Source organism: Strix uralensis, chromosome 6 (genome assembly GCF_047716275.1).
Source record: "Strix uralensis isolate ZFMK-TIS-50842 chromosome 6, bStrUra1, whole genome shotgun sequence".
Taxonomy (NCBI): domain Eukaryota; kingdom Metazoa; phylum Chordata; class Aves; order Strigiformes; family Strigidae; genus Strix; species Strix uralensis.
This window is the reverse complement of record NC_133977.1, coordinates 1,593,940-1,617,009: the sequence shown is the minus strand read 5'-3', so window position 1 is coordinate 1,617,009 and position 23,070 is coordinate 1,593,940. Positions and strand designations below refer to the sequence as shown.

General features: G+C 43.8%; 1 protein-coding gene across 5 annotated transcripts in view; it reads right to left on the bottom strand.

The window, feature by feature from the left end:
• HDAC4 (histone deacetylase 4) overlaps positions 1-23,070 on the bottom strand; it is a 270,539-nt gene that overhangs the window by 103,529 nt on the left and 143,940 nt on the right. For 4 of the 5 annotated variants that reach the window (XM_074872456.1, XM_074872457.1, XM_074872453.1 and 1 more), the window contains exons 4-6: positions 22,385-22,629; positions 6,105-6,255; positions 1,764-1,884 (exon numbers count right to left, since the gene is read on the bottom strand). In XM_074872456.1, coding sequence (XP_074728557.1) covers positions 1,764-1,884; positions 6,105-6,255; positions 22,385-22,629 — 517 coding nt within the window. The remainder of the gene's footprint in view (positions 1-1,763; positions 1,885-6,104; positions 6,256-22,384; positions 22,630-23,070) is intronic. The other variant, XM_074872455.1, reaches the window with a different exon arrangement.

Sequence of the window (23,070 nt, the reverse complement as noted above, 5' to 3'; positions counted from 1 at the left end):
CTGTAACATATGGGGGTATTACAGACTGCTGCTCTTTGATTCATCTCCGCATGCTGGATTCCGGGTGGAAAAGCAGTTCATCGAAAACTGTGCAAAATCATAAGGAATTCAGACCACTCCCAAATTTATTTTTCTCTTGTCTAAATTCACCTATGATGGCAATTCTATGCCAGGTTTCTCTAGGGCCAAAGGATCAAAGGGTTTGGAACAAAGCACTTGTTCACCATCCTTAATTCGAATTGACTATACCACTTCTGCATTAACGGGTATTTTAACCAACTGCAAAAAAAATGGAGAACACAGGGGCTCAGTCTTCAACCACCTTTAATAAAATTCCCAAATTTCTTGGTCTCAATTAAGAACAGTGGAAAATCAGTTATCTAAAAAAGATACTTATGTTGTCTTCACTGAAATTCCATTTCTCCTGCTTCTTCTACTATCCTTGATACCGACCTAGTGGGCCTTAAATATTATCTTTGCACAAACTAACAACACCTCACTACTTTAACCACTGACATAACCATACAATTTTCAAGTCTCAGATTAGATTTTCAGAGAGTATTAAAACCGCTCAATCTCACCCTACTGGAAAAATATTTTAATTTTTCTGCCAACTACACTTCAGCATTTCTACACTGGCTCATAGCTGGGATGTCTTTCAAATTTAGTTTCAGCTTAGTTTCTTGAATTTGGAAACATCTTCTGGCTATGACCTCATCATCCCTGTAACCATGCTAGTTTCTTAAGTCTTAAAATACTGTCAGGCATTCAGCTTGAACACAAATTTCACAGCAAAATTTCCTTGACTTTTGTCATTCAAGATTTCATTAATTTTATGGTCACTAAAGACAACATCCAAAACGCTCTTTTAAAAAATTATTTAGTTATTCTTTTCTTCTCTCTCATTTTTTTTTTCTTTTTTAAAAATATAGATATTCACAATGTTATAGTAGTGGAAGTTTTCAAATCACCCCAAATTTGCTGATTTTCTTTTATACAGTGAAGAAGTGAATTTCCGGAACTGAAACTTGTACTTTGTTCATAATGCCATCATTTATATTTGCTATTTGGTGCATTTGAACTCATCAAAGAAGTCACTCTTTGTTCCCATGTCATTATAAGATCAGCTGTTACCTTCTCAACCCACATGACATTTGGGTTTTCCTGGAGACCAACAGCTGAAAATTTTCAGTTTAAAATGTAGATGTTGGGGCAATTGCGATTAGACGTGCAGACGGGACACACTTGATGTTTCCAGCAGTTTACAGAGAAGAGCCAAGTAAACAAAACTTTCAACTTTGAGAGATTAAGATGAGCAGTAAGCATTAAAGGCTTTAAAAATGTAACGCTAGGTCAACTATCCCAAGCTGCAATTCACTGAACATAAAAAAATCATTTCCCCAATTTACTAAAGTTCAAATTTTAGAACACCTGGCAGGATGAAATCCTGGGTGAAAAGCTAGAGATCTTACAAAGCTTGATCTTCATGGTAGAACTCACAAGTTTGAATCATCATGGGTTAAAGATGATAGCGAAGAACTCTACTCACAAAAATGCTGTGAGCATCATAGGAGATACAGAAGTTATTCACACTGAAATGCTCTGAAAAATGCACTTGGGTAACGTACAGCAAAGTCAAACTCTGGTTCTATCCCTGTTCTAGTTCATCCAGTAAACACATCAGGACTATTCCCCACATCTCCAGCAACTGTGAAAAAAGGTGGCACCGGCTGAATCATAAAGATAAGCCCAGTACCACTTACCCATACCAGAAGCGAGGATCATTGGATATACAGTGGTTGAGATTCCGGTGTGCCAATGCCTTCTTCTTATTTAAGACAAATTCTTGTAATTTCATCTTTACTTCTGTGCTTGCCACTGCACCTGAAATGTCAAAAAATAAAAAAGGTTATTTAATCAATTCACATACTTTAAAGAATTTAAATTTCTAAAAAGATCCAGAATGCAATCTTTGATTTCCAGTCCAAAAGAAGAGCTTTTCTTTCAAAGAGGAAAGAACAAAGCGCCTCTAGTAAGGAGCTCTCTCTCTCTTTTTTTTTTTTTTCCTTTAGCTTTGCATATAATCACAACTTATGTTTGAAAACAGAGATTTAATCAGAGATTTATCATTTCACTATAAAAGATTTCTGAAGAGGATTTTTACACTTGCATAAAAGTACGCCTAGAATAAAGCACTTGTACTAGGTATTCCAGCTTTCTTTTAATCAAAGGTATTTCAGAAAAAGGGTCTTGTGTACACTCAAGTTTTTAAATGTCACATCTGCAAGCAGAAGGAGGATGAGACAAATGTCTCATATGTACTTTTTGTCTTGAAACTCTTGTAAATAGGGACCTCTTTGTTCAAAAGTATCTGTGTACAATAAGACCTACATAATATTCCAATTCATTTACAAGTGTGCAATCTATTTCTTCAAATAGAAAATCTAACATTTAAAGAAGAAAGTCAGTAATTTTGTAGCGCAGAGTTAAAATGTCAACTGTGTAATTTCTAATCATTATTTCCTCCACAATAGAGACCAGTCTGTTTTACTGCGATGATGGATTAGAATTATCATTCGGTTGACAGAACAGATTCGCAGGCAGAGTTCCTGATGGAGTAATGCATAGAAAGTTTGGCAAGCAGAACACGTGGAAAATGATGGTTCATCTATACCGTGGCGTAAAGCAAGAATTCCAAAGGAAAATATCCAGGCTACAAGAAAATGAAAAGGCCAGGAAAACTGTCTGCTCTACGGGGAATAAAAACTTAAAATATGACAAGGTGATCTTTTGTCTCCTGGATCCTACTCAACAATGACATTTGACAGACCGGGGAAACAGTTTTTTGTATCTCCCCAAGAGAAGAAAATGGCAATATTTCTACAAAGCACTGCCTGAAGATGTAATATTGTTCAACTACCGAAGTCGCCTTCAAAAGCTTGAAAATCCACCTTTTTGGAGCTCTGCCTTTTCTCACTAACTCTACAAACGAAGGGTTGGCATGTAGCCCAGTGGGAAGTTCAACTGAGGAGCTGGAGTTAAATTCATATGAGCGTAGCAAGCCACATGGCTAGACCAGAATAGGTGACAAATTCATGCTTAAAGGCCTTCTCTCTCCAAAAAGTGTCATCTTTAATCTATTAGCATCTTTAAAACAATCAAACATGGCTGCGTTCTGTCAGTTTTGGATAAAACTGACATTATTTAGAAGACTTGAAGCTAAACATTTTTGGATCCTGAGGTTTACAAAAGCTCCCCTGGCATGTCTTCCTCCTTAATTAGAAGCCAGAAGGCCCCATATATGCTTAACAAGATAAAAACGTGCAGTCTTCCCCTTCCCTGGGCAACATCAGAGCCATGGACCAAGCTGTCATGCAAGACCTTTACTCAGCTCTTGATCCTTGAGTTGAAAGACCAAAAGAAAAAAAAAAACAGTCTAAGTCACTTTTAATATTGGGTTATTTTGGACCCAGTCACGTTGTTACAGGCAGAAGCACTGTGCAATATTCAGTAAAGAGGCCTCCAAAGGCAGAAAGGGACCACCTGTCACAAACACGATAAAATACACCATGCAGGGGTATAAGCAAAGAGGACAAGAGCAGAAATCGGACATCAAAAGCCCATATAGATGGAATAATTCCACAGGCAGGAAGCAAGACACTGAATCCCAATGGAAGCAAAAGGCATGGGAGAGTAAAAGGAGGATGCGAGAGAAGGAACCGGAGAGCCAGAGCCCATGCAGCAGCCCTGGCTAGGGGAGCAGCTGTGCATGGTGGGGAAAACCAAGCTGGGAAGCTGGTCTATTCGTTTTGGAGGGTCTGAGTGTTTAAGAGGAGCAGGGAGCAAAGAGCAGATCAACTGATAAGACCGCAAACAGTAGAGAGCCACAATGAGCGAAGTACTGCAGACAGGATGGCTCTACAGAGTCGGAAGACTACCGCAGAGACAAAAACAAGTTACATATTGTCCCAGGATCAAATAGTACCGGAATAGAGGATAAGGCAGGGGTAACGGGGAGAGGATAAGGGAGGGCAGAAGCAGGACCGGGCTCTCACAGAAGGAGGAGGTTGCACAACGCAGGAGCAGAACACATGGAAATTCACAGGAGAAAGCCCTTAATGATAGGGTGGGCTGATCACAGCTGGCCAACTTGTAGGAGAAAGTCCAAGCCAAGCCACGGTCTGAGGCTGCCTGAGCAGCAAGGGATTGAATGGTCCATGCCCAGAGTGTCTGAAAACGCCGATGCGCAGGACTAGGTTCAATCCTAACAGTGCAAAGACAGGATGACTAGCTATCGCTCCTCATCCTGCGTAAAACACACCTTTACCTTCATACACATTTTCCTTCCTTCTGTGGAAGCCATGCTTTTGATCAAAAGCTTTATGATAGCAGGTGTCAGTTGACGAGGGACAGGTTAAGGCTCCCAAGATGAAAACGCAAGGAGCTGATATTATGTTAATCTAAACCCATTTGTGATTTGCCTTCTAAAAGGTACAAAACTGTATTTTGGCTTACAGTGATGGATGAAGGAGGGAGAATAAACTATTCATCTGTTAAGCACTCTTCATATTTCAGATCAGGACAATTTTAGCTGTGGTGTGCTTAGCAAAATTTTCTGATGTGAGAAAAATAACTTAAGAATTCTTAAGAGCTGAGGTGCTATAATGATTATACACCATAGTACTTCTGAAATAAAAAGTAATTTAAAAATAAAACTGTAGCCATGGGAACAGGATCTTCAACTTAACATCCCCAAATTCTGTTTTTCCCTCTACACCTATGTGTTTCATCTAAAAGGTGCTTCGATGCTTTTACCATTTTAAAGAGATTCAGGCATTTTTGTTTATTTGTAAATTACTTTAATGAGAATAGCCAGATATCCATTTTGCAGCGAGGCCCAGCTAAACATTGATATAATATCAACAGCTGATGAGAACAGCAGGGCGAAGTGGAAATGCTTATAGCTTTCATCCACTTCGAACTGACTGCCTTTACTTTGGAAAATAACACAAATCAGCCAGGGGAAAATGGAAAGCGTTGCACGTGGCAGCCAACCAGGCACCAGAGTAGCAAACCTGCCTTATCATCACCTTTACTCACTCCTGCTTCTTTTAAGTAGATTCTGATTCTTTGGTCTTTCCAGTATTTAAAACAAACAAAACCCAAACCAAACACACACAGACACACTGGACCTCCTATGAACTGCTTTATGAAGATATTGGGGTAGGTCTGTGCATTCCCCCATTTTGGCTGCAGTTTAAAGCCTGCTGTTGCAAGATGCACATGCAGGGAGTAGGGAATTCAACCTTCAGATAGTTTTTTTTTCAGTCTCCTAGACCCCAGTCCTTTCCTACTAGAAAAACTGTTCTTGGAGCTTCATCTTGTTCCTTGTCCCCCAGAACAGCCCATCTCCTGGCACCTTTCAGCGCTCTCCGCTTCTTCCATCACAGGCTTCTTTCTTTCCTTTGAAATGAAGACCTAACGAGTTGATAGTACAACTTGGAGAGGTATTTTTCCTCCCATTCACTTCTAAAAGAAAACCGAACAAGCAACCAAAGTGTCTTTGATAAGGGAAATTGTGAGGCCATAATCATTTTACTGAATCTCATGAAGTGCATAATGACACATGGGAAAGCCAACCACAATCTGTAACCTCATGAAAGAAGTACTTTCTGAATGAAAACACTTTAAAGCTAAGAACCGAGAACTCGGCTACGTCTTAAAAGAGTGAAATTAAGAAAAGTAAAAGAAAAAGAAATGCAGTGTGCATCTGGTGTATTTTACGGGCTTAATATTCTGCCTCCATTAGGAATGCTGCCAAAAATACTTCAAAAAATGTTAAATCAAGTGAAGAGACGATACGCTTCCTTTTGAAAAATGCTAAAATGGCATTTAGTAAGACAAAAATGAAGATAAAGCATAGAAATACATTTCTCTTTTACCCTCAATACCTCCGAACATTTTACATAAGCTCCCTGTGCAGCCAAGCTTTGTAGAGAGGCTATCAGGAAGGTTTCTCCAGCTTTATAAAGCTAGCTGCTTTACGGCTTCCATTCATCTGCTCTACCTGTCATCATTGAAACAAGTGAGCTTTTGCGACTTACTCTCTTTTCCTTTCTCTTTGTTTTTTAGCTGCTGAAGTTTCTGCTCTCGATGCTGCTTCTCCAGCTCCTGCTCCTGTCGGTGCTGCTCCAACTTCCTCTGGTGCTCCAACAGTTCCTGCTGATGCTTCATTGCCAGCATCTCCTGCTGCTGCTGTGGAGAAGGGACGAGGGGAAAAACAACAAATTAACACCACCAGTCTTCTCAGAGCTAAACCAGAAGCTGCTATCAGGTGACAATAATGTTGCTTAATTCATAGAAACAAGAAAAATGGCCTTTTCCTTCTCTGGAGGCTCCTGCACCATGACTCACTTCACTCAGTCCCATTTTTAGTTCAGGACAGACTTATGCTAAACCATAGGCACTATATGCTCCAGGCTTCAGGGCATGGTCCACGGTCCACTTATAAGCACAAGCATCCTGTTTAGAAAGCACCTAATTTGAGAAAGTGACAAAAAGCTTCCACCCAAAGAGGTGCTTCCCCAACCATTTTGCTGCTGCGGAAGCGTGTGGCTGGGTCCCCACTTCTGCTCCACAAACCAACTGCTGCCACCACTGCCCTGCCGGAGCCTGATGCCAGAGCCTGCGCTGAGCCACGGTGAAGCACTACTCCAGCTGGATCTTCATTTTCTCTCCACCGTCTGTTTTAAGTAAAACCCCATTAGGATGCTTTAATTACAAATACTCAAGTGTTCACCACGTACACACCCTGTGCTGAAGGAATACTGCTGAACTCGCCAAGTCAGGCACTTGCAGCAAAATACGGTATCATCAACGCAGGCTCTACAGGACCAGTTCAGTTCCCTTGCACGTGTTTTTAATAAGTCTTTAATTATATGACTTTGCACTCTTATTTCTCCAACGGTCCTTTTCCCTCTCTGTGTCTATAGAGGAGTTCCCATGGACTGAGACAAATCTTTTGAACTTTATCAAACGCTGGTTGTTTCCAGTCTGCTGTGCAAACCTCACACCCCAACGCTAAATGTAAAAGCACTAGTTGCCTTGTGGGCATGATCACCACCCATTTCTGAGCCTAATTACAAAAGAACTGATTGGAAAATTGTTTTTTAAATGAATAATCTCTCAAGGAGGGATTTACCCCAGCCCTTTCGACTCACACACATTCCTGGGAAGAACCAAGAGACAGACTGCCTAATTGAGGTCAAGATTTGCAAAGCTTTCATCAAATGGGATGTTCAAGACTTGAAGCACCAAAGGCTCCTGCCCCTGTCCACTGTGCAAGTTCCCCCTTGGGTCTCTAAATCCCAGCACCTGGAAGATGTGCATGGACTCACCAACCTCCTGGGAAATTTGGGGTGGGTCTCCCCAGCCCAGAGCATCCTTTTTGGGTCCAAGAGGGATTTCCCCAGGGATCAGAGGTGGCAGTTTGATCCACAGGGCCCTGGGGCGGTACCTGTCAGTGCTCAGAGAACACCCCACGTCTTGACAGCCGGCCAGGAGCAAGCCAGGCTGTGGAAAAGCAGATGACAAATGACACGTCTCAGCAGCTTGCAGCTTGGCTAGGTGTGAATGGATCTCCATGGGGCTTGTAAAAGGTGATTCCCCTGGCACAGGGCTCCTCCCTGGAGTTCTACTGAAAATTCTAAGAAAAAAGCTCAAATTAAGATTTACCACCTCCCAATTTCATTTGCATCCTCTCCAGCAAGATGCGTGCTAAAGCCAACTACTTGGGCTGCTCCAATTCCTCGTGCAAACTCCCCTGAATGCAGGAGCACGCCGGCTCCCCGCCGCCCCGCTCGCCTTATGCCTGCCCTGCACTCTTTATGTTGGCAGCTTATAAACTAGCAGACTGATTTTAAGCTGGCAACCTTAACCTTCAAACCTCTCACTGCTCTGGCGATAGATGAGACTTCTCCAAGGCTGGACTTAACGGGTGCCTGTGCTCAGATACCACCCACTGCTCCAGCCTCACAAAATCCTGTGTGAGGAAAGGGAACAGGGCAAGCCATGGCTATTAAGACAGGGAACCTGCTCCCTCCAAGAGCATGTCTCGCTCCATCCTTCTCCAAACCCGCACCCCACGTACACTGATTTTTCCTTCTCCTTTTGCACGTTTTTCTATTTATGCTTTTGACAGAAATTTCTTATTTGAGGTATTGTACATTTGTACCATCCAATGCTTCAGCCGCAGATACACTATAGACGATACACATAAAATTATACCATTCTATATAAAGATGCAAAAAAAAAAAAAATAATCTAAGAGGTGCTTTACAATCTGCCTGGCTATCTGCTGGAAACTCTTGATGGAGGAGTCCCTGTTGCTGCCAGTTCCAAGCAGGCAGAATGTTGTGAAACACCGAACCCCGGTTAGCAGAATTTGCAGTGATTGCACCTATGTTTCCCTTCCTAATTCTATTGAATTTTATGTAAACAACAAAAAATCCAGACTCTAAAAACCTACAAAAGAAAAAACAAAAAAAAACCCTAGAGGAAACTAGTTATTTTTGTTTTATAATTAAGCAGCAGCTTCCACTAACACATCTCCATTTGGAGAAAGAGTATCTCTTCAGACTTCCAACAAGTCCACCACATGGTGGGCTTTTATAACCTAGCCATAGAAAGTATGCAAATGAACAATATTTAATGCACAATATGTTAAAACAGGTTTTGTTATTTTTATGAAATCAGGAGCCTTTTCTCTCCATCTGCAGTCTCCTAAGCTTTGCATGCTATGCTTCCTGCAATGGTTTACATACATTAGGATGCTTTAGAAGGAACTGTGCTTTCATTGACATCTGTAGTGAAATGTAAATGAAAAGACCAATTTGTATCTGGATGGCTTATAGAAGTTTCATTAGAGATATATTGTTTCCGCTGATTTTGACCCTAGTTTCCACAAAGCCTATTCTTAATATAGTTTTCAAATCTTTTCAAAGTTGAAAAAATAAAAATTAAAAAAAAAATAATGAAGCAACCTCTCCAATCGTATCCACGAAAAGCGAAAAGAAATCACTTTGTTGGTGTCTGTTGTAGCCTCAGAAAATGACTGAAGAAAACCTATTGGAGTGCTCTGTCTGAACTGTGATGTCTTCTTATGGCATGAATATTTCTTCATGATTAGGGCTGAAAACAAACCACACAGACAGTATTTGACAGGAAATATATGGTGCAGGCTCAGCAAAACGCAGGGGTGCTGGCGATGCGGTGCCTTTGCCAGCTCAGATGATCACTCAGACCGCATCCCCGTTTCCCAAACGCTCCAAGGACCTCGGATAAGGATTTGGGGTGCTGACCCAAGGTAGGGCTTGCACTGCTCGTCCTTGATGCTACTGATGCCCATCTTGTTATTATACACACGGACGGAATATAACCATCACATTAAATCACAGAATCAAAGAATCATCTCGGTTGGAAAAGCCCTTGAAGCTCCTCCAGTCCAACCATGAACCTCACACTGACGGTTCCCAACTCCACCAGATCCCTCAGCGCTGGGTCAACCCGACTCTTCAACCCCTCCAGGGATGGGGACTCCCCCCCTGCCCTGGGCAGCCCATTCCAACGCCCAACAACCCCTTCTGCAAAGAAATCCTTCCTAAGAGCCAGTCTGACCCTGCCCTGGTGCAACTTGAGGCCATAAAGTTTTAAAACCATCGAGTTTTAAAACTCACTTGATTCTAGACTGTGGTCCAACTTTATATTTTGGGGGGCTTGCAATTTAATTTTCTTATTTAAAAATGGGTTTTTCTGCTTTGTGAAAAAAGCAGCAAGAGAACCCACCACCAACTGACTAAGAGGAGAAGCAGGAAATCTGCTAACATACAGTAAGCTGTCCTATGCACAAATTGAACTGAAACTTCAGAAAAATATGAGCTTCTGCTTCAGCTAAAACCATCGAGGCAAATTTTAACAGGTAGCGATTCAGACCTGTGTGCGGCCAACTGCAGCGTGGTCTTACCCGCCTGCTGCACCACGTGCTAGATTTCTTCTGCCAAGGTAATATCCACACGTTGTGGGCTTGGTCTGGCATTTAACCTTCCCTTGACTATCTCAGTTGGGGGAAAAAAAAAGTCTACTGATGTCTAAAGGCAACATTTTTCAGAGCTGCATTTCAGTGGGACGCAACCTCTCCCGCTTGGGTCTTTTGGAATGTGCCTGAGTTAGGAATTCATAAGCATCTCTTGAACTGCAATTCACAGCATACCAAGAGACGCTTAGGTGGCTCTGATAAGGATTATTAATTACCGAGCAAGATCGTGCTCACGTACCACACAATACGTTAGAACTCTCTTGCTGGCAAATGAATCAATGCTGGCTCCACGACACCCGTGCGTTAATTGTGCGTAGCTGGAGCGGTGTGTTTTTTCCCCTCAGCTGTAATGAAATTTAAATATCTGAGAAATACAAAGTGATACACCAAGGGAAATCCCTTGCATTCAGACTAATTCAACTATCAATTTGAGGACCATATCGTGTGACAAACATACACACTGTATTAGGGAGTGCAGCTAGGAACATCTGAATTAGGTGCTCTTGCCAAAATAAATATTTGTAAATATTTATAACTATGGGGATTCCTGCATATGTTTAATGTCACTGCTTCCACTATTTATGAAAACTGCACAAATGTTCAACTGTACCTGTAGTTAGTGTTGCTGGTGCTCCTTTAGCATATATTAATATTAATAAATGTAATAAGAAGAATGTAGAGCATTTCCAGGCATTTATCAACCGTCAGCTAGCCATGAGGACTCAGTGGTGCAGTGGATTTTGCCATCACATTCCCCAATTGTCTTCAGTTCTCGAGCATGTCTACCTAGAACAGGCACTGACACCTTATCAGTAAGCACACTGTCAACTTCCACGGCACAAAGAAACCTCTTTTTAAGCAAAGTGGAGCTAAAATGGTTTCTTTAGTTGTTACAACAGAAGTGGAAAGGTAGTGCTCCGAAATCTTCCAGCAACTTCAGCCCAGAAGTCAGCCAGTGCCCTCTGACAGCAAAGATCCCATTTACCAGAGAGAACGAGGACGTATTCCACAGAGACATGCGACAACACCGAGCTGTGTGGTGTGGTTGACACGCTGGAGGGAAGGGATGTGCCATCCAGAGGGACCTGGACAGGCTGGAGAGGTGGGACCATGTGAACCTCGTGGAGTTCAACAAGGCCAAGTGCAAGGTCCTGCACATGGGTCGGGGCAATCCCAAGCACAAATACAGGCTGGGTGAGGAGTGGATTGAGAGCAGCCCCAAGGAGAAGGACTTGGGGGTATTAGTGGATGGAAAACTTTCTATAAGTAACATGCACTCTCAGCCCAGAAAGCCAACCGTGTCCTGGGCTGCATCAAGAGAAGTGTGGCCAGCAGGGCGAGGGAGGGGATTCTCCCCCTCTGCTCTGCTCTTGGGAGACCCCCCCTGCAGTGCGGTGTCCAGCTCTGGGAGCACCAACATCAGAAGGACATGGACCTGCTCGAGCAGGTCCAGAGGAGGCCACAAAGATGAACAGAGGGCTGGAGCACCCCTGCTGTGAGGACAGGCTGAGAGAGTTGGGGGGGTTCAGCTGGAGAAGAGAAGGCTCTGGGGAGACCTTAGAGCAGCCTCCCAGTACTGAAAGGGGCTACAGGAAAGATGGGGAGGGACTCTTGATCAGGAGTGTAGGGATAGGATGAGTGGGAACAGTTTTAAACTGAAAGAGTAGATTTAGATTAAATGTAAGGAAGAAATTCTTCCCTGTGAGCATGGTGAGGCCCTGGCACAGGTTGCCCAGAGAAGCTGTGGTTGCCCCCTCCCTGGAAGGGTTCAAGGCCAGGTTGGACGGGGCTTTGAGCAACCTGGGCTAGTGGAACTAGATGATATTTCAGGATCCTTCCAATCCAAACCATTCTATGATTCTATGTTGCATTAAGACCTCCTTATCCACTCCTCAATCTGCTACATGAGTAGCAAGAATGGGAGTCCTTCCTGCATCCCAGTACCTGGCAGACACTACCTTATTTTGTCCCCCAGAAGCCAGGCACTGCCCTCCGCCCATGCTCCTCTGCTTCTTCTTTCCCATACAGCCATCATTTTAAAGGTGCTTGCGTTTACTTCACACACCATGGTAAAACCGATTAAAATCTGCAAAGCAGGAGAGGTTTTGAAGCTTAGACTATGGCTCCTTGGTTTTTATAATGTATGTTTTGAATACCTCACTGCAATTAGTGGAAGGTAGCGTAAAAATATCTGTACCCAGACAGCTCACCCTTACTCATGCAGATAATTACACATGCAAGTCTGGGTGAACAACAGTTTGCATACTTATTGCCAATAAATGTTCCCTGGGATCCAAAGTAGCTTAGTGTTGTGTCCAACTCCTAACTTGCGTCTCGATCTACGCCTGAGATAACCTGCTGAAGGTGCTCCAGCATGGTGGGACGTCACCCTGAGCACTTCTGCTGCTCTTAGTATCTGCAGGTGATTCCTACTTCCAGCACAAGGCAGCCAGGGTACGAAGAAACACAGATGGGATGGAAAGGTGGCCTGATCCTCCACCCATGGGTCAGCATTCCTCCTCACACGTACACGTGGTTTCCACCTCAGACCAAGGTCATGCTGGCTTGGTCCAGCCTGTCACAAGACCGCAGTCTGAAGACTCCTTCCAGGCAAGCTCAGGGACTTTGTACAACGACTTCACCTGCCACCCCTGAACAAGACGTTGGCCTCTGATGGAGGCGACAGCTTCAAAGAAGTTGTAAGGATGCCCAAGTAAAGTACTCACATCAAACCTGACAACTTAATGCTAGACAAGACCAAAAAAACCCCAACAATGTAGATCTTAGCACCCCCTGAACTTGTACTCTTAAAGGCTGAGTTAAGGTATGACCCAGTAAACACTTTCAGAAGCTTCAGGTGATTGTCCTCTCACCTAGCAGGCAGCAAGGCTGGGGGTTTGGTGCAAATAGTGGTTTTAAGGTAAATCATCTGCCACCTGCTTTGGCAAAATTCTACAGTTTTGGGGGGTTAAATTAGGTATTTAAAATGACCCGGAGCTCAGATTCTGTAAAAATAAAGGAAAACAGTAGGTGATGATGACTGAAGAACTCACCAAGACATGCACGCATCAAATCACACCCATCCCCCGAAAAGTCATTAGCTACGGGTAGAAGCAAAGCACAGATGTCAACAGATTTCTGGAAGAACTGTTGTACCAGGTTATTTTAGAGCCATCTCAATGCTGGCCATTCCTTTGGCTGGACTCTCTGTTTCACGTTCTCCCCATCCTGTTTACTAAATTCTCAGGCTGTGGCTCCAGTTTCAGGATTCGTTCTCTTGGCTCCATCACGGTGTGTTTCAGATATCTCCTGGAGCACCGGAGGCTAGTCAGAATTAATCAGTTGTACTGGGAGATGGGGGCAGGGGAAGGGGAAGTTGTGGTTTCCAGCAGAAGCCAAGACACAAAAATCTGAAAGCACAGCTCAGAAGAATGAACGTCTATCGTCTCTTTTCTTGGACACATCAGCAGCTGAACATATACTCAGCGTGCCCCCTTCCAGCTATCAGGCAGGCTGACAGCAGGCAGTCCTGTGCCAGAAGTTCCCATGGGCAGCATCTCTTCACTACACAGGGAAATGATCCTTCCCAGACGACAGCTTCCTGGGCAAGAGACTGATCTTGGGTAGATATATCCTACTGGGAGCGTCTGGTGTTCAAGTTTATGAGGCTCAAATGTCTCCAGGAAAGGGAATGATAGTTATGTTCCCTATTGCCAGCTCTAGGTGAAAAGATCCCACGTTATTAGTTTGGCAGCTTATATATGGATATATAATTTTGTGTCCCCATTTCCTTTCCATGCCATTACTGCTCACCTCTCCTAAAAGGCTGAAAGTTTGCACAGCAGCTTCATCCCTTTAAGCCCCGAATATCTGCAGAGGTATAGTGCTGGGAATGCATTTGTATGTGCCTTGAGCTCCCCAACACTCCAGTTTAGACTTTATACACTTTCTCCAGAAGCAATTTGAGAGCCTTTCCAGAAAGCAGTGAGCTCCATTTGTAGTATCCATCATGTTCAGTTCCTTCTCCTTTTTTTCCCCCTCTAAAGGTGGAGAAAACTCCTTTGCATTTGTCTGTGCTGTGCTTTACACGCTTAATACTGAAGGGGAGGACAAATCCGTACACCTTGCACCAGGGAGCAGGGAACATCCATCTGACCACGGATGGCAATAAGGAATCTCTGTAAATCAAAGAACCACATAAATTGTCCTGTAAAGGAAGAAGACCCAGATGTTTAATACTACATGAGATTTTATCGTGACATAAGCGATACCTCAGTCCTCAGAGGAGCACTTATGTCCTCTGTGAACTGTTTCAGGGTGCAGGAAGCAGAGGTGTTGGAATGGGAATATGATGCTAAAATCAGTATGAGGAGCGGAGATGTAGGACAAAGAGATCCTGTAATGGGAGCAGCTAGAGAAGCCACCACTGGGTTTTGGTCATTTCAAAGAAAGAAATATGAATAAAGAAAAGGAGGAGTGTGGCTACACTGATCCACCATTCCCGAGCACCTGTATGAAAGAAGAGTAAACCCACCCAGAGATGGGAGACCTCACCGGAGTGCTCCCATTGGGTTTGGTTTTTACTCCCAGTGGAGTACCACTGCGGGCAGTGTGGCTGCCGACACATGGCTTCAGCTGCCGTTCCCGTGAGATTTCGGGTTCAGCTCCATCTGACAGGGAGTGGACATGGGGGTGAAGCAAACTGAAAAGTGCTGCTCGTCGTCTGACACGGGGCACTGACAGACCCAGCACTTGCAGTGCCCCAAGGAAGGCTGCATGCTAAAAATGAACGTTCAACATCATCTGATGCTCGTGCGAGCGCAGCAGAAGCGTGGTGTTTGAAGGTAACACGTCACCAATGTAAATACCAAGTATTTATCATTTTTACACACGTCTACCAGTTAAACAGGAAACGTAAACACAGGGATTAATCCCACAACGTTGTTCGCAGTGCGTATACGGGAGTGAAGTTATTCACAACATGATTTATGCTTTAAATGCAACTTCATTCTTCCATACGCCAGCTCAATGTTGTTAAGAGACCATATGCAGCAACAGCAATTCCAAGTTTATGAATGTTAATTTATTTATGAAATTAAAAAAATAAAATTTAATTTATTAATTTCTTCAACCGAGAGATGGGGCTTACAAGTGTCCAAGCTGCTAGATGAATTTGTTGATACTACCCATGTGCAGATTCGTCCTCATCGTTCTTGGAAAACATCTTGACTGAGGCTGAGGAAAGTCACCCCCCACTCTTCAAAGAGAGCAAACGCTCTGATCTTACAAAAGCTTTCCCCAGGGTTACTTCCATCAGAAGTTAAGTTTTGCAGGATCCAGGTCTAAGTCTTGGAGTCAGCTCTGTGCACCAGAAAAATGAGGCAAGGTCACCGAAAAAGAACAGGAAGCCGTCTAGAAATAGCAAGAGAGCACGGTACAATACATTCAAGTAGCAACAAGGCACAAAATGTTCAGTCTGGTTTTTTACCGCCGACTGTACCCAGCTGCAGTTTTCTAAAATGAATAATCCTATCATGTCAGAATACAGACAGAGGCAGACACCTGGTATCTCCAGGCTTTTTAAATTTCTCTTGAAAACGATGCAGACTGCAGAAGAAAGGCACAAAACGCAGCAGAGGGAGTCCCTCCCTGCTGGCTGATGTAGGCAGGAAGGATGGAGCAGACACGCTCAGCAACGAGAGTCGGGGTATGGGGGCTAAAATGGAAGTTTGCCTTTCCGGAGTGCAACGTGAGGAGCAGGACACAGGGGGAAGGGGCAAGCTTTGCAGGAACCAAGGTGCCAACTTCAGCATCCCTGGCCTGGGGGCACAGGGAAGATGCCACCCAGCACAGCTGCAGATGACACCAACCCCACCAGCAGATTTGAAAAAAAGCACATTTCTTCCTCTTAAGCAGGAACTGACACAGAGAGGCCACCAAAAAGAAGCTCTAGGTACTGTCAGGGTGACTCTGAAAGCAGTCACACTAAAAGACGATGCGATTTGTGCCCAGTGAGCTATCCTGCAAGCAAACCTGCTATTCCAAGGGCAGGTGGCTCCAAATGAAAGCACAGAGCACTTTCTCACTTCAGCATCACCAAGGCACAAAGTCTAGATAACTTTACATTTTCTTTACAGCATTTCAAAATCTGTCCGGAAGACTTAATGAAAGACTTTTACTCTCCACAACAAAAATAAGGAATGGCCAGAGAGTTTCACCCCACAAGGGCCTAACACCTGAGATGTGTTATCACCTCTCCAATCAGGGCTCGGAAGCTACGCTGATGAAAAAAATGTCATCTGAAACCAGCAAAAACTAACAAAACCATCAGGCTTTATCTGAACGTTGCTACATATATATATATATATATATAGCCAATGTCTGAAAACATTCCACGTATTTTTATTTATTGGCACAAGGCCATTAAGCAGCATAGCATACTCTTAAACGTAGGAAATTGTTGTGTTAATAAAAATAAAACAATTTCAGAATCACTCCTCGGTGAACATCGTTACAAAGCTCTTTTTGCTGCTGCTGCTTATACGCAAACCCATGACTTCTCTGTATACATTGTATGTACAGGCGAGTCCTCCCCCTGCTACTGATGCACACAAATATTCTTTTCTTAGATGATGGGAAAACCAGGAGTAGCATTGCATGACAGAATTAACAACTTTGCATGCCTCCAGGTTAGGATTTCAGGTCCACGAGGAGCTGTGAGGCTCAGCTGCTTGCCTGTGTTGCTATCCCATGGCCATCAGGACTCTTCTGGTGTCTGCTGTCATGTGCTAATGCTGACGTGCGTCAGCATCCTGAATAAGTTTCCGGCTTTAGCTATAAAACAGCCAGAGCTGGGAAGAGCCCTGCTCTGAGCTCGGGCAGTGCAGGAACGGAAGAGATTAACCGCATTCCCCACCACGTCCTTCGCTTCTCTGCTGATCTCACACCGCCTGAGGTGCCTCTAACCCTGCCAAAGCGTGGATCCTGCCCCTCTTCAATCATCTCGCTTCAGCCCTTGACCAGAAGGCAAATGGAAAAGCTTTTGGTAACTTCCAGCTGATCTTGGCTGGGAATGAGTGACTCACAAAGGAAAAAATTCATTGCCGATTCCTTCACAATCAAAGGTCAAGCAAAGCTCACACTGGGACCTGTGGAGAGGCTTTCCACCGTCTCACCAGCAACGGCCTGGGCACCAGGCTCCTTATTCCATCCTTGTTTTTGTTTAGGAAGGCAGATTTGAAGGCTATAAATATTGTTACACATCTGGCAAGGCACGCCTGAATGGAAAACCCATCTTGCTGAAGGTAAGCAGCTACAGGAGAGAGGAGCCATCGCCTCTGCCTCCAGCCAGCCCACAGCAGCCTCCAGAGCTCACCAGCTCCGGCTTCCCTTCTTGCACCACTTTCAGATGTCAAACCTCAGCAATCTGCAAAGCTGCGCTGTAGTTGTGAAAGACAGTTTTCTCTATTTCCGTATGGTGTGAAGTCTTCATAAGGCTCGGCTTATTTTCCCTAAGCGTGTCAGGGTTTTCTCCTGACATGCCCCACACGCAACGATCCCACTCCCCCCACGTGCCGAGCTCTAACTGCGTCCATTATACTTCATATACAAGTATTATTTCACTCGTAGCTTGGCTCTCCAAATTGCACGATCTTCGGGAATTTGCCACCTTTACGTGAAGGCCATTTCTTCCAAAATAAAATGTCTATAAAAGCAAGGACTGCTCGGGTGAGACAAGGGAAGGGATCGCACATGCACACAGAAGGACCATCCCATCGTCTTCTCCTCTCAGACTAGGTCAGATGATTAAAACTCAGCTGCTGGAATAAAACCAGGTTCTGGAAAATGCCAGAACTTCAGATTTCAAAAGGAAAAAGTTATCTACTTGAATAGAAAAACAAGACATACATGCCAGCATTTTCAAGCCAAATTTCATTTACTTAAGACGACCTTAAGATGCTTTTTGGGGGTGGGAGGGAGAGATGTTCCCCTCATCTTAGTTCACATCGAGTCAGAACAGTTCCTCTGTTCAAGCTGACACCACGGCAATAAAAGAAAGAAAACTAACACAAAATGTGATTCCTCCTGTACCAGCTACGGGTTTAACATTTAAAATGAGTGAGCTCTTTAAAATGTTCATAGTGCCACTTGCTGTAAGTTAGCAATGCTGGCTGTATGTACATCTGTCCAAAAAACAGAAAAGCTGCTTAAGAAATGCACCGAAACTATTTTTCACTTTTAGCAGCAGATGCCCAGGCACTGAAGTCCTGTCGACAAAACTACTCAACGGCAGTAAGTGGAAGAGTGCAAAGGCATTTAAACCTGAACACCTCGGCAAAAGACAAGATCCACTGCAATATTTGCTCTGCATATGTAACTGTACCCAGACGTTTGTCTGCTATATCCAAAATATGTTTATAATCTAGGAATTGTAAGCAATAGGATTTAGAAACAGGCATAAGACAGGGTAAAGCAGAAAAATTGCTGCTCAAGTACACACACAATATGAACAAATAAATGCTTTGCACTTGTTGATTTAAATAGTGGATGCTAAGCTGTAATGAAAAAAGTCAAATTATTTGATTCTAGTGCTAGATATACAAAACCTAGTAAGATGCAGAAATTCTTCCTTCTCCACAGAAATAGTTTACAAAGCAATTGCAGGATTTAATAGTGTGATTAGCGAAGGCCCTGATCACCTCCCAAGGAAACCAGTGCCAGGGAGAAAGTCAAACAAGCCTCATTTTGTTTGACATCAGAGTAAATTTAGAGCTTTGATGTTTGCATTTTACCATTTTGGTTTGTTTCATTAGATTTTGAGGTTGTTCTGACACTGAAAATACTAACAAAATTGCAGGAGCCTCAAATTTTTGGAAAGGAAGTAAATTTGCAAGATGCACAGTCACCTCGCTGAAACTTTGCATTCTGAATAAAAGAAACAAACAACCCCAATGTCAGGGAAGACACTGAAGATGTCCAAGAAGCAAACCTGGTGCAGCAGTAAGGCACGCTGCAAGATCACTAGTCATCAGTCATTACATGCAGTCTTAACCCACATAAACCTGGGCAGGTTTAGGTTCCCAAGCCCTCTCTTACCCAAAGTGAGACTCCATCTCCACCTGAAGAAGGAACTTGAGAATTTGTAAAAGTGATGCACGCATGACACATTCACTACAATACCGTTACATTCAGGCTAAAACTCACTTTCAACTGAAGAATCTCACAACTACATCGCCCAGACTAAACTATTTCTGCATATTGAACACTTCGCTTTGGAGACAAGACACTAATGAAATTCTTAATCTCGTCAGTGATGCCATAAGCCAATCATCAAACGAAGCTAACTTATTCTGAGCTCCCAAAGAGGATGTCAGGAATTTGCTGTTTCCTTCACGTTTTTAGTCAAGTGTTTGAGCAAACAGAAAAGATGTCAGAGATCCTGCCCCTCCCCATGCCAGAGACATGCCCAGCAGCAGCACATCTGCTTAGACCTTTCACAAAACAGGCAAGTTTGTGTGCTGTGCACCCCCTGCCCATGGCATTAACAGATGAGGAGAGAAGCAGCAGGAAGCATTTCCTTGATCCAACGTACGTGCAAGAGCAAGCCCCCCCTTGCACGCTTGGAGCAGGGTGGTGTGCATGCACACACGTGTGCACACAGGGCCTTTACTACGCACCCCGAGCAGTTGATTTTTAAGAAAACACCTGAATTCCTCCAAAAAGAGCCCTGCATCTTCATTTCTACGCCAAATTTCACAATTCAAACCCTAGTGCTTCACTTATACGGAATAAATGTTTTTTACGTGTTTTAATATCCCCCACCCTGTTTTTTTCATGAGCTATAAAGGAGCTGAACAGCTCAAAGTTCAAAGTCCAAATACAAGGTTATGAATTTTAGCTCTCTGGACAAAATAATAGCTTCCCTGCACCTACAGTCACTGCACTTAACACAGTTGCCAGCTTCTGAAAGTCGGTTTAATCTAAGAGTCATCTAAATGTAGGCTGACATTGTTGGCTCAGTATGTTTTCCCCGAAGAAAGTGCATCATAATTACACGTCAGTATACGGTTTGGGGTTTATTTTATATGCGAAATATCACGGGGTTTCTTTCTATAATGTGCTGTTTTATTTTTAAAGCAATTCTGGGCACGATGACACTTACCGCTATGGGAGATCACCTTGCAGGTCATCCTTTTTCATACAGGATTGTATCATCCCTATTTTAAGTTTTTCATCTAGCCAAGCTTACACATTAGAGGAAGAACTTCATTACCTAATGGTCTAGATATACTGTGCTAACTGGCTTCTCAAAATTAGATCTCGACTTCCTTCTAACACAGACTTTTACCAGAATCAGTCATAGCTTTGACGTAAAAGAGAGCAGATATGTTCCTATCATCAGTGCTTAGAGCTTGTCCATTAAATCCGAACGACCCTTTCTTATTTTTAATAGACAAATATCTATAGGCACATGCAATTATAAGGAAATAAAGGAAAGAGTTGTCACAGATACTTCCCATCACTTCCTCTTGAAGGTACTATGTGGACTGCAAATGTGGTAAATGTTCTTGTGCTATTTGTGCATAAATGTGAAGACACATGTATACATACGTATACACACACGTATACACTTACTATGCATACATATGAGTGTATATATAAATGTATTTACACACAAGCACCTCCCCAAACCTACATGTCCTGAAGAGAACACAGAGGACCCACTAAGGACACAGGCATTTGCTGTCAATCAGTCTTCAAACAGCAACTGTCCTTAGAAACCCAAGCTCGTATCTGTGTTTGAAAAGTCTAAATAATACACCATTAACTTTTAATCCTATCTTCCCCACTCTGACATGTATTCTGTATTAAAATGAAAGTTATATAAGGTTGAATTGAGGTTGCTTTTTAATATTACATTAACGCTATTTACCATGTGCAGTGCTAATCCCCCTTTGAAAAGAGAGCATATTAGCAATTCTGAAAGCTTATGTTACCATAGCAATAGTCTATCACTGTGAAATATTTATATAATGTCTAACATTTTCACTATGCAACAGCCATCTTCTAAACTGTACTTCCTACTTATCCCGTGTGTTACGTTTTCTCTCCGTCCCATGCGACAGAGCAGTGCAAAGCACCCGGCCGGTGCCTAACTTGCACCGTGCAACACCAAAAAAATCTCCTGGTGTGCAGAACTACCCACACCCGCTGCATCTGCCACTCCCGTGCCTGCAGACACACTAAGGTCCAAACATTTGGTTTGCATCTTGTGCTGACGGCACACGTCCAGCGAGCAGTTTATATGCCACTCTACTCCCAGATATGTGGTATTAGTGACAGGTAATCTAAAAGCCCTCCTGTTGGGTTAAATTCTTTTGAAATTTCCCAGATCCAGGGAAAGCAAGCCACCTGTTGGCAGTAGGGCACAGGACTTCTGAATATGTGCAGATGGGTGGATAATGTTTAATGTGACACAAGATTTCACAGAATCATTCAGGTTGGAAAAGCCCCTCGGGATCATCGAGTCCAACCATCAGCCCGACTCTACAAAGTTCTCCCCTACACCACATCCCCCCACAGCTCATCCAAACGGCCCTTAAACACACCCAGGGATGGTGACTCCACCCCGTCCCTGAGCAGCCTATTCCACTCTCTGACCACTCTTTCTGGGAAACATTTTTTCCTCATGTCCAGTCTGAACCTCCCCTGTTGCAGTCTAAAGCCATTCCCTCTCGTTCTATCGCTACTCACCTGTGAGAAGAGACCAGCACCAACCTCTCTACAATGTCCTTTCAGGTAGCTGTAGAGAGCGATGAGGTCTCCCCTCAGCCTTCTCCTCACAGTAAACAGTCCCAGCTCCTTCAATCACTCCTCACAGGATTTATTCTTCCAGCCTCGTTGCCCTCCTCTGCCCTCGCTCCAGCACCTCGAGATCTCTCTCGTATCGAGGTGCCCAAAACTGGACACAACCCTCCAGGTGTGGCCTCACCAGTGCAGAGCCCAGGGGGACTATCACCTCCCTGCTTCTGCTGGTCACACTATTTCTAATACAAGCCAGGATGCCGTTGGCTTTCTGGGCCACCTGGGCACACTGCTTGCTTTCTCTCCTCTACCCTATCCCCCTTTTAAATCTTGTGCTCGCATCCCTTTACAAAAGTTCACTCTCTAAACATGGGTTACCAAGTCCATCACAGTATCTCCACCCCCAAAATAAATCAGTTGGTGCATCTCCTCCTGGTAAGGGGATGCTTTCGCACGCCACCCAAGGCAGAGCTGCCCATCACTTACTTTGATGTGCTCGTGCAGCTGGGCCTCATGCTGCCGGGAGAGCTGCTCGTGCTGCCGCTGGAACTCGGCGATGAGGATCTGTCTCTGGATCTGCTGCTTCTGCTTCAGCGCCAGGAGCTCCTGCTGAAGCTGCTGTTCCCGCAGCGTCGGCTCCGTCACGGGCATGGAAAACTGGTGGTCCAAGCGCAGATCCATTGGGACTGAAGTCGGTGCAACTTGCAAGGGCAGTGCTGTGGTCACATCAACTACAACGTGAAAACACAAGAGGAGAGATGAGTGTATTCCCCATTCTCACAGGGATCTAGTTCTCATACTGTGTCCAGCAAAGACCTTGAGGAACCACGGATTGAATCAAGAACAGCAGCACTAAACTCACACCACTTTTTAAATGGTAGAAACCCACTACAGGAATACAGACTTCAAGAAGTTTTCCTCCAGCCACCACCTCCTACAAATACCTGTGTTTTCTAAAAGCAAAGGTCTTCAACACATTGTGCATGACCCTTCTTGATACCATTCTACATCTGTGTATTCAAAACATACACCTCCACTCCACTCTTCTGGCATCACTTGAAATAAGAAGGATTAAGATTAATCTACAACTTAACAGAAAGGATCAATCTTGCCCTGCGACGGATCAACCGATGGACTCCTATGGTCAGGAACATGAGGGTCCCACTTCAAGA